This window comes from Moschus berezovskii, chromosome 16, assembly GCF_049115385.1.
Source record: "Moschus berezovskii isolate FMDL1 chromosome 16, NW_MosBer_1.0, whole genome shotgun sequence".
Classification (NCBI taxonomy): Eukaryota; Metazoa; Chordata; class Mammalia; order Artiodactyla; family Moschidae; genus Moschus; species Moschus berezovskii.
In genome coordinates this window covers 71,774,332-71,786,567 of record NC_142475.1, presented here as the reverse complement: position 1 = coordinate 71,786,567, position 12,236 = coordinate 71,774,332, and the positions used below count along the sequence as shown (strand labels likewise).

General features: G+C 41.8%; 1 protein-coding gene across 2 annotated transcripts in view; it reads right to left on the bottom strand.

Moving 5' to 3' along the window:
- Window positions 1-11,413, bottom strand: part of TTPA (alpha tocopherol transfer protein) — a 38,918-nt gene extending 27,505 nt beyond the window's left edge. The window contains exon 1 of one of the 2 annotated variants that reach the window (XM_088844453.1): window positions 11,086-11,413. In XM_088844453.1, coding sequence (XP_088700579.1) covers window positions 11,086-11,286 — 201 coding nt within the window. In that variant the 5' untranslated portion in view covers window positions 11,287-11,413. The remainder of the gene's footprint in view (window positions 1-11,085) is intronic. The other variant, XM_055431716.2, reaches the window with a different exon arrangement.
- Between the last annotated feature and the right edge of the window lie 823 nt (window positions 11,414-12,236).

Sequence of the window (12,236 nt, the reverse complement as noted above, 5' to 3'; positions counted from 1 at the left end):
TATTTTTAAGTTTTTATTACTCCTTTAATTTTCATTTTTATAACCTACTGCTGCTGCTGCTAAGTCACTTCAGTCATGTCCGACTCTGTGTGACCCCATAGATGGCAGCCGGCCAGGCTCCCCCGTCCCTGGGATTCTCCAGGCAAGAACGCTGGAGTGGGTTGCCATTTCCTTCTCCAATGCATGAAAGTGAAAAGTGAAAGTGAAGCTGCTCAGTCATGTCTGATTCTTAGCAACCCCATGGACTGCAGCCCACCAGGCTCCTCCATCCATGGGATTTTCCAGGCAAGAGTACTGGAGTGGGGTTCCATTGCCTTCTCCGTTATAACCTACTATTACCTTGCAAAAAAAAAAAAAAGACCCTATTTTTAAAGCAAATTTCATACATATTTTTTATAATTTTTGTGATTTTTGTTTTGTTTTTTTAATATTGTATTTTTGAGAGTCTAACCTCTAGATTTTTAATTTTTGCTTTTTGGTATTTGTTATCAATCTTTTACCTTTAAGAATCAAATCTTCAGTACCCATTTTTACTTGGGAGTGAGATCACTGGCCTGATTGCTCTCTCCCCCTTTGGACTCTTCTTTTTCTCCCCCAGGTCGCCTCTATCTCCTCCCTCCCCCTTCTCTTCTCTGCCCAACTCTGTGACTCTCTTTGTGTGTTCAGGGCTGTGGAGAACACTTAGGGAACTGATTACTGGCTGGATCTGTCTCTCTCCTTTTGATTCCCCCTTTTATCCTCCTGGCCACCTCTGTCTCCTTCCTCCCTCTTCTCTTCTCTGTGTAACTCTGTGAATCTCTCTGGGTGTCCCTCACTGTGGAAAATCTTTCTCCATTAACCTAGATGCTTTATCATCAGTGTGGTATGGATGGAGAAGTCTTGAGGCTACTGTAAGAATAAGACTGAAAACCAGAGGCAGGAGGCTTAAATCCAAAACTTGAGAACACCAGAAAACTCCCGACTCCAGGGAAGATTAATCGACAAGAACTCATCCAAAAGCCTCCATATCTACACTGAAACCAAGCTCCACCCAAGAGCCAATAAGTTCCAGAGCAAGACATAACACGCTAATTCTCCAGCAATGCAGGAACATAGCCCTGAGCATTAATATACAGGCTGCCCAAAGTCACACCAATCCCATAGACACCTCAAAGCTCACTACTGGACACTTCATTGTACTCCAGAGAGAAGAGATCCAGCTCCACCCACCAGAACACGATGCAAGATTCCCTAATCAGGAAACCTTGACAAGCCACTCGTCCAACCCCACCCACAGGGAGGAACCTCCACAATAAAGAGGAACCATAAACTTCCAGCACACAGAAAGGCCACCCCAAACACAGCAATCCAAACAAGATGAAAAAGCACAGAAATATTCAGCAGGTAAAGGAACATGATAAATGCCAAACAAACCAAAGAAAAGAGGAGGAGATAGGGAGTCTACCTGAAAAAGAATTCAGAATAATGATAATAAAATTGATCCAAAATCTTGAAAACAAAATGGAGTTACAGACAAATAGTCCAGAGACAAGGATTGAGAAGATGAAAGAACAGTTTAACAAAGACCTAGAAGAAATAAAAAAGATTCAATATATAGTGAATAATGCAATAACTGAGATCAAAAACACTCTGGAGGGAACCAACAGTAGAATAACGGAGGCAGAAGATAGGATAAGTGAGGTAGAAGATAGAATGATAGAAATAAATAAAACAGAGAGGAAAAAAGAATTAAAAGAAATGAGGACAACCTCAGAGACATCTGGGACAATGTCAAATGCCCCAACATTCGAATCATAGGAGTCCCAGAAGAAGAAGACAAAAAGAAAGGCCATGAGAAAATACTCGAGGAGATAATAGTTGAAAACGTCCCTAAAATGGGGAAGGAAATAGCCACCCAAGTCCAAGAAACTCAGAGAGTCCCAAACAGAATAAAACACCCCAAGGCAAAACACCCCAAGACACCTATTAATGAAATTAAAAAGATCAAACACAAAGAACAAATATTAAAAGCAGCAAGGGAAAAACAACAAATAACACACAAGGGGATTAAAAGCTGATCTTTCAATAGAAACTCTTCAGGCCAGAAGGGAATGGCAGGACATACTTAAAAGTGATGAAAGAGGAAAACCTACAACCCAGATTACTGTACCCAGCAAAGATCTCATTCAAATATGAAGGGGAGGCGAGTGCCCACGCCTCGCACACGCCCGCGCCTGGCCCACGGGGGCTTCCTGCGCCCCCTCGCCCGGCAGGCCACCTCAGGGCCACTCTCTCGCACAGTCACGCACCTACACGCAGTGCCCCCGCACCCGCACGCCCCATGGGGTCCTCACCTCTTCACCCAGAGCCAAGCCACCACGTGCACCATCTTCCCGACTGGGGTGCAGTCTCTAGGGGCACAGAGGTGACTGACTCTCTGTTTTAAAAAAAATAAATAAAATATGAAGGGGAAATCAAAAGCTTTACAGACAAGCAAAAGCTAAGAAAATTCACCACCACCAAACCAGCTCGTCAACAAATGCTAAAGGATCTTCTCTAGACAGGAAACACAGAAAAGGTGTATAAACTCGAACCCAAAACAACAAAGTAAATGGCAACAGGATCATACTTATCAATAATTACCTTAAATGTAAATGGGTTGAATGCCCCAACCAAAAGATAAAGACTGGCTGAATGGATACAAAAACAAGACCCCTGTTTATGCTGTCTACAAGAGACCCACCTCAAAATAAGGGAAACATACAGACTGAAAGTGAAGAGTTGGAAAAAGATATTTCACACAAATGGAGACCAAAAGAAAGCAGGACTGGCAATACTCATATCAGATAAAATAGACTTTGAAATAAAGGCTGTGAAAAGAGACAAAGAAGGACACTACATAATGATCAAAGGATCAATCCAAGAAGAAGATATAATAATTATAAATATTTATGCACCCAACACAGAAGCATTGCAATATGTAAGGCAAATGCTAACAAGTAAGAAAGGGGAAATTAACAGTAACACAATAATAGTGGGAGACTTTAATACACCACTCACACCTATGGATAGATCAACTAAACAGAAAATTAGCAAGGAAACACAAACTTTAAATGATACAATGGACTGCTTCGACCTAATTGATATCTATAGGACATTTCACCACAAAACATAGAATTTCACCTTTTTCTCAAGTGCACACAGAACCTTCTCCAGGATAGATCACATCCTGGGCCATAAATCTAGCCTTGATAAATTTAAAAAAAAAAATGAAATCATTCCAAGCATCTTTTCTGATCACAATGCAGTAAGATTAGATGTAAACTACAGGGAAAAAAATATTAAAAATAGAAGCATATGGAGGCTAACAACAAGCTTCTGAAAAACCAACAAATCACAGAAGAAATTGAAAAAGAAATCAAAATATGCATAGAAATGAATTAAAGTGAAAACACAACAACCCAAAACCTATGGGACTCAGTAAAAGCAGTGCTAGGGGAAGGTTCATAGCAACACAAGCTTACCTCAAGAAACAAGAAAAAAATCAAATAAATAACTTAACTCTACACTTAAAGCAACTAGAAAAGGAAGAAATGAAGAATACTAGGGTTAGTAGAAGGAAAGAAATCATAAAAGTTAGGGCAGAAATAAATGAAAAAGAAACAAAGGAGACCATAGCAAAAATCAACAAAGCTAAAAGCAGGTTCTTTGAGAAGATAAATAAAATAGACAAACCATTAGCCAGACTCATCAAGAAGAAAATGGAGAAGAATCAAATCAACAAAATCAGAAATGAAAATGGAGAAATCACAACAGACAACACAGAAATACAAAGGATCATAAGAGACTACTATCAGCAACTATATGCCCAAAAAATGGACAACTTGGAAGAAATGGACAAATTCTCAGAAAAGTATAACTTCCTAAAACTGAACCAGGAAGAAATAGAAAATCTTAATAGACCCATCACAAGTACAGAAATCATAACTGTAATCAGAATTCTTCCAGCAAACAAAAGTCCGGCACCAGACAGCTTCACAGCTGAATTCTACTAAAAATTTAGAGAAGAGCTGACACCTATCCTACTCAAACTCTTCCTGAAAATTGCAGAGGAAGGTAAACTGCCAACCTCATTTTATGAAGCCATCATCACCCTAATACCAAAACCAGACAAAGATGACACAAAAAAGAAACCTATAGGCCAATAACACTGATGAACATAGACACAGAAATCCTTAACAAAATTCTAGCATACAGAATCCAACAACATATTTAAAAAATCATACTTCATGACCAAGTGGGCTTTACCCCAGGGATGCAAGAATTCTATAATATCCGCAAATCAATCAATGTGCTACACCACATTAACAGATTGAAAAACAAAAACCATATGATTATCTCAATAGATGCAGAGAAAACCTTTGACAAAATTCAACATGCATTTATGATAAAAAGCCTCCAGAAAGCAGGAATAGAAGGAACATACTTCAACATAATAAAAGCTATACATGATAAACCCACAGAAAAAACACTATCCTCAATGGTGAAAATTTGAAAGCATGTCCCTTAAAGTCAGGAACAAGAGAAGAGTGCCCACTCTCACCACTACTATTCAACATTTTAGGCAATGTTTAGGAAGTTTTAGGCACAGCAGTCAGAGAAGAAAAAGAAATAAAAGGAATCCAGATTGGAAAAGAAGAATAAAACTCTCACTGTTTGCAGATAACATGATCCTCTACATAGAAAACCCTAAAGACTCCACCAGAAAGTTACTAGAGCTAATCAATGAATATAGTAAAGTTGCAGGATATAAAATTAACACACAGAAATCCCTTGCATTCCTATACACTAACAATGAGAAAACAGAAAGAGAAATTAAGGAAACAATTCTATTCACCATTGCAACAAAAAGAATAAAATACTTAGGAATAAATCTACCTAAAGAAACAAAAGACCTAAATATAGAAAACTATAAAACACTGATGAAAAAAATCAAAGATGACACAAATAGATGGAGAAATGTTCTTGGATTGGAAGAATCAATATAGTGAAAATGAGTATACTACCCAAAGCAAACTATAGATTCAATGCAATCCCTATCAAGCTGCTGCTGCTGCTGCTGCTGCTGCTAAGTCGCTTCAGTCGTGTCTGACTCTGTGCGACCCCATAGACGGCAGCCCACCAGGTTCCGCCGTCCCTGGGATTCTCCAGGCAAGAACACTGGAGTGGGTTGCCATTTCCCTATCAAGCTACCAACAGTATTTTTCAGAGAACTAGAAAAAATTATTTCACAATTTGTATGGAAATACAAAAAACCTCAAATAGCCAAAGCAATCTTGAGAAAGAAGAATGGAACTGGAGGAATCAACTTGCCTGACTTCAGACTCTACTACAAAGCTACAGTCATCAAGACAGTAGGGTACTGGCACAAAGACAGAAATATAGATCAATGGAACAAAATAAAAAGCCCAGAGGTAAATCCACACACCTATGGACACCTTATCTTTGACAAAGGAGGCAAGAATATACAACGGAGAAAAGACAATCTCTTTAACAAGTGGTGCTGGGAAAACTGGTCAACCTCTTGTAAAAGAATGAAACTAGAACACTTTCTAACACCATACACAAAAATAAGCTCAAAGTGGATTAAAGATCTAAACGTAAGACCAGAAATGATAAAACTCCTAGAGGAAAACATAGGCAAAACACTCTCTGACATAAATCACAGCAGGATCCTCTATGATCCACCTCCCAGAGTAATGGAAATAAAAGCAAAAATAAACAAATGGGCCCTAATTAAACTTAAAAGCTTTTGCACAACAAAGGAAACTATAAGCAAGGTGAAAAGACAGCCTTCAGAATGGGAGAAAATAATACCAAATGAAGCAACTCACAAGAATTAATCTCCAAAGTATACAAGCAGCTCCTGCAGCTCAACTTCAGAAAAATAAACGACCCAATCAAAAAAATGGGCCAAAGAACTAAACGGACATTTCTCCAAAGAAGACGTACAGATGGCTAACAAACACATGAAAAGATGCTCAACATCACTCATTATTAGAGAAATGCAAATCAAAACCACAATGAGGTACCATCTCACACAATTCAGAATGGCTGCTATCAAAAAGTCTACAAACAATAAATGCTGGAGAGGGTGTGGAAAAAAGAGAACCCTCTTACACTATTGCTGGGAATGCAAACTAGTACAGCCACTATGGAGAACAGTGTGGAGATTCCTTAAAAAACTGGAAATAGAACTGCCATACAACCCAGCAATCCCACTGCTGGGCATACACACCGAGGAAACCAGAAGTGAAAGAGACACATGTACCCCAGTGTTCATCGCAGCACTGTTTACAATAGCCAGGACATGGAAGCAACCTAGATGTCCATCAGCAGACGAATGGATAAGAAAGCTGTGGTACATATACATGATGGAATATTACTCAGCCATTAAAAAAGAATGCATTTTAATTAGTTCTAATGAGGTGGATGAAACTGGAGCCTATTATACAGTGAAGTAAGTCAGAAAGAAAAACACCAATACAGTATACTAACACATATATATGGAATGTAGAACAGTGGTAACAATGACCTTATATGCGAGACAGCAAAAGAAACACAGATATAAAGAACAGTCTTTTGGACTCTGGGAGAAAGCAAGGGTAGGATGATTTGAGAGAATAGCACTGAAACATGTATATTATCATATGGCAAACATCGCCAGTCCAGGTTCAATGCATGACACAGGGTGCTCAGGGGTGGTGCACTGGGATGACCCTGAGGGATGGGATGGGGAGAGAGATGGGAGGGGGGGTCAGGATGGGGAACACATGTACACCCATGGCTGATTCATGCCAATGTAGGGCAAAAACCACTACAATATTGTAAAGTAGTTAGCCTCCAATTAAAATAAATTAATTAATATTAAAAAAAATAAAATTAAAAAAAAGAAGCTGCATTTAGTGGGAAATTAGTAGGGAGAGTCAGTGGAATTCTGAACACTTTGAAGTCTTGGGAAAACTATAAAAATAATTAAAGAATAAAAAGTCATATCACATGGAACAAAAATATAAAGAGGAATATTCACTTGTGAAAGACAAGAATTCACAAGAATATACAAGACAGACAGAGGTTAACAGCTGGTTGTTTCAAACACATGGGGAAAATATAGTGCACTTAAGAGTACAGGATCCCCTGAGTTCAACTCAAGTTCAAATTCTTGCTCTACCACTCAAGAGCTGCAATTCTGAACAAGTTACTTACCCTTTATGCCTCAGTTTCTTCTAAAATAGGAAAATAAAGAGATAATCCACACAAATGTTACTCACTAAAGTAACTGGCACTCTAGAAGTTTTAGAATTCTAAATAATCACTAATTTGTTATAACTTCAAATACAAAAACTAGAATAATGAGAAACTTCATTAAAACTTGTTTTCTTCAAACACTAAAATTATACAGCTTTTATATTTTAAATGAAGCAATGTGAATTGAATTAACTGCTTTTGTGGAGGAATATGAAGAAATAGTTTCACACTCTAACCCTCTTTTCTTTCAAGTTGGCAGAAAAATAGGACAAAGAGTTCACAGAAACTTGATTCCTTTCCAGTCAATTTGGACAAGGTCCAGTTAGCCAGTTCCTCAAGGACATGATGCAATGAAAACAATTCAGGAAAATAAACAATATGGGAAAAACATAACTCAGAGGCGGGAGATAATTTTATTTCATCATCTATTTAGATGTTACTTTTAAAAAGCAACCAAAATGAGGGCTTCCCTGGTAGCTCAGTGGTAAAGAATCCACCTGCCAGTGCAGGAGACACAGGTTTGATCCCTGGTCCAGGAAGATCCCACATGCTGCAGAGCTACTAAGCCCGTGTGCTACAACTATCGAGCCTGTACTCTAAAGCATGGGAGTTGAGCATACTGAGCCCTTGCCCTGCGACTACTGAAGCCTGAGGGCCCTAAAGCCCGTGCTCCAGAACAAGAGAAGCCATCGCAGTGAGAAGCCCACACACTGCAACTGGAGAGTGGCCCCCTCTTCCCAAAACTAGAGAAAAGCCCACACAGCAATGAAGAACCAGCACAGCCAAAAATAAATAAATAAATAAAATTATTTTTTTAATGCAACCAAAATGAAATCTGTAAATCATACACTTTTAATTGCTAGCTACTATACATGTTTAATGTACCATTTGAACTATACTTTTCATGGAAACTTAGATTGTTTCTTCATATTTAGTAGCGGGTGAGTAAATATCAGGACACCTAGGTAGCCATCTGACAAACAGAGGAAATAGGTAGGCTCCTATTTCATTCCCAAGGTCAAACTAAAGCCCAGTAGATCAACAACCCCAACATAAAAAAGTGAAGCCATAAATTACTAGAGAAAATTCTGCAGAAGAGCTTATGAAACTAGAAGCAATCACAGAGCAATGAAATCAATATATTTGGTGACATAAAAACTTTAAAATTCTTCACAGAAAGAAAATAGCACTAACAATGTCAAAAGACGGAAACTAGGACAACGGCCTATTTAATACATGAAGATATTTTATGAATAAGATGTTTTGTATTTTATGTAAGCTGCTGCTGCTGCTGCTGCTGCTGAAGTGGAAGAAAACAAATAGCAAAACAAGCAGTTAATTAGAAAGGAATTTTAAAATGTTAACTATATGAAAGATGATTAACCTCATTTATAATTAAACAAATGCATATTATAATAATAATGGGAATCAGTTTTGCACCTAGCAGCTTGACACACGGATCATAAAGTTTGATGATACAGCAGGTGATAACATGAGGAAAGACACCTCTACGTAATATAGACGTGATAAAATAATGCAAACAGTTTGGAGGACAACTGGTTTATTCATCAACATTGAGAATGCACATAGCACATCAACTGTGCAAGTTTTGAACTTATCTTGTAATGATTTTCCTATTTTTATACAATGACAGGCACATACTGTCATAACCAGTTGGTGATGGAAGAAGCCCCATTTGTCTCGGTTTCTGTCTTTTGTGAACTGCCAAGCAAACTGTAGGAATTCAAAAAGTAACCATTGAATGGAGAAATGAACAGCATGTGCATGACAGCACTGCCAATGTCTGATGACAAATCCTATGTCCAATACAGGAGACGGGTAATACATTTTAACAGAATAAACTGAGACAACGAAATAGTACACAGCCCCAAAAAGAATAACACACATGCTGAAATAGGGTGATCTCTAAGATAAGTTAGATTCAGTTCAGTTCAGTTGCTCAGTCATGTCCAACTCTGCGACCCCATGGACTGCAGCATGCCAGGCCTCCCTGTCCATCACCAACTCCCGGAGTTTACTCAAACTCATGTCCATTGAGTCGGTGATGCCATCCAACCATCTCATCCTCTCTCATCCCCTTCTCCTCCCACCTTCAATCTTTCCCAGCATCAGGGTCTTTTCCAATGAGTCAGCTCTTCAGATGGCCAAAGTATTGGAGTTTCAGCTTCAACATCAGACCTTCAAATGAATATTCAGTACTGATTTCCTTTAGGATGGACTGGATGGATTTCCTTGCAGTCCAAGGCACTCTCAAGAGTCTTCTCCAGCACCACAGTTCAAAAGCATCAATTCTTCGGTGCTCAGCTTTCTTTATAGCCCAACTCTCACATCCATCTCTCACATGACTACTGGAAAAACCAGAGCCTTGTCTAGACAGACCTTTGTTGGCAAAGTAATGTCTCTGTTTTTTAAGTTAGGTTAAAAAGGCAAAATGTAAAACACATACATATGCTTGAAAAGTGTTAGTCACTCTATTGTGTCCAACTCTTTGTGACCACATGGACTGTAGCTCACTAGGTTGCTCCCTCTGTCCACGGGATTTTCCAAGAATACTGGAGTGGGTAGTCATTCCCTTTTCCAGAGTATCTTCCTGACCCAGGGATCTAACCCAGGTCTTTTTCATCTTCTGCATTGCCAGGCGGGTTCTTTACCACTAGGGCCACTTGGGAAGCCTACATATGCTTGTGTGACTGTATTCTACCTGGACAGGTAAGAGGTAGGTAAACGCAAATGTGACTGGGTAGATGGTTTGTAAACTAAGGTCTGGGGTGAGGGATTTTGTACTTTAGAAAGATACTTTTAGGAACTTACTTTGCATTGCCTACTATTTGTGGATTAAAATAAAAGCATCTGTACTTACTACTTTTCAATTAAAAATTAGTTATCAATAGCAAAAATCCCCATACTGAGATCCCTGGGACGCTGCACTGTAACACTTCTCTGCCTCCCAGCTCGCTGTGGGTGAGCCAGAAGCTTGGAGAAAGGGCTCCATCAAGTTCAACTGCTGAGCGCTCACTGTGCTGGGTACGTCCTGTTCTGTTAAACCAGTCAATGATCAGACCTGGAAACCAGCCATCGCTGGAGGCCTTTTCGCCGTTACTTAACAGATGTGGATGCTGAGTCCAAAGTGACAGAACTCAAGGTCACACCCCTTTCTGAGTTCTGTCTTCCCACCACCCTGCTCTCAACCCGGTGTATCACAGCTGGAAAGACAAAGAAGTCTCATCCCGAGCCTTCCGCTGAAGATACTGAGCACCGCTTTAGTGCCTTGACTTGAGTATTACTAAATTACCAATACTCTTGCTAGAATTTGGCTTCAGATCTTCAGTTTTCCTGGCGATTTCATTTCTACCAGCACACGTCGAGTTATCTGCTGAGATGAAATAAATCTAGGCGTCCCATATCTCAGAGGTCATTATCTTTTATCTCTGCTGCTCTTCCGCGGAGAGTAAGGCATTTCCGAAAAACTTTATAGGTTCGGGAGATTCATCCAAGTGCAGAATTTCACCGCTTGGGGTCAAATAGGCCCTCACCCCACAAGGCGCCAGTTTTTTTAAAGGTTTCCACGACCCTGGAGAAACTGGAAGGACCAGCGCGGGACTTAGGACACCCGCTGCCACCGCCCGGTGCGCCCAGGGCGCGTCCTCGCCGAGGTTACACCGCCTCCGCCACCCCGCCCCCGGCACGGGTCCCGCCGAGGGATCGGCCGCAGTCCCGGCCCAGCCTCGGCTTCCCGGCGCGTCACCCGGGTGGGGCTCGGCGGGAAGGTCCCCTTACCCGCCAGGCCAGGTCCAGATCGAAGTCGCGGGCGCGTAGAAACCGCAGCAGGAAGGCGTCGCTGAGCAGCCGCCCGGCCAGCGGAGCGCCCGCCGTCCTGGTCCGGCGCCGCAGCTCGGCCAGGCTGGGCTGCAGCAGCGGCGAGTGGTCGGGCAGCGCGCTGAGTTGCAGCCCCGCCGGCCCCGGCCGCGCCTCCGCCATGCCCGCCGCCCGCTCCGGCTGTGGCCCGGGCGCCCGGGAGAGCGCCCGCGGGCCTCCTGCCCCTCCTCCGCGGACCGCCCGCCACGCCCGGAGGGGTGCGCCAGGCCGCCTCTTAGAGCGAACCACGTGGGGCCCTGCGGGGCTCAGCGCTCTGCAAGCCCCAGGTAGTAACCCCGGCCTTCCCAGAAAGGAAGTCACTGGTGCTCAGCGTCAAGAAGATGACATAGTGTGTTCGCCTCCTCTGATGGTGATCCGTAGCGATGTTTTAAAACTAGTCAGCTAGAGAACTTTATTTTTCCCATTTTCTTCCTTCTTTCCCTCTCCCCCCATCTACCTCTCTCTTCCTTGCTTCCTTCCTGTCCTTTCTTCCCTCCTCCCTCCTTCCCTCCTTTATTCCTTCCTTCTTTCTTCTCTCACTCCCTCCCTTCCTTCCGTCTTACAATCCTACCTTGTCCTAGAGCTGGAAGGAGCCTTAGAACCACCACTTCGCGTCTCAGTGACAGGCTCGCAGAGGAGTCCTTCTCCCATCCCTTCCATTAATGCTTCTCACTGACTCCTCAACTCAACCTGTGTTACATTGTGCATGCGTGCAAAGGTGGCTTCAGTAGTGTCCGACTCTTTGCGACCCCATGGACTGTAGCCCGCCAGGCTCCTCTGTCCATGGGGATTCTCCAGGCAAGAATACTGGAGTGGGTTGTCATTTCCTTCTCCAGGGTGTGTTGTTGCATCAGTGGTTTCCAAAATACACATCCCAAAAGGGCACCTTAACTGACCCACTGCTCTTCCCCTTCCTCCCATTTCAGGCAAAGTCTTCTTAGTTCTTAGGTAACTTACTCTGTTAGTGAACAGTTCAGTCGCTCAGTCATGTCCGACTCTTTGCAACCCCATGAATCACAGCACGGCAAGCCTCCCTGTCCATCACCAACTCCTGGAGTTCACTCAAACTCATG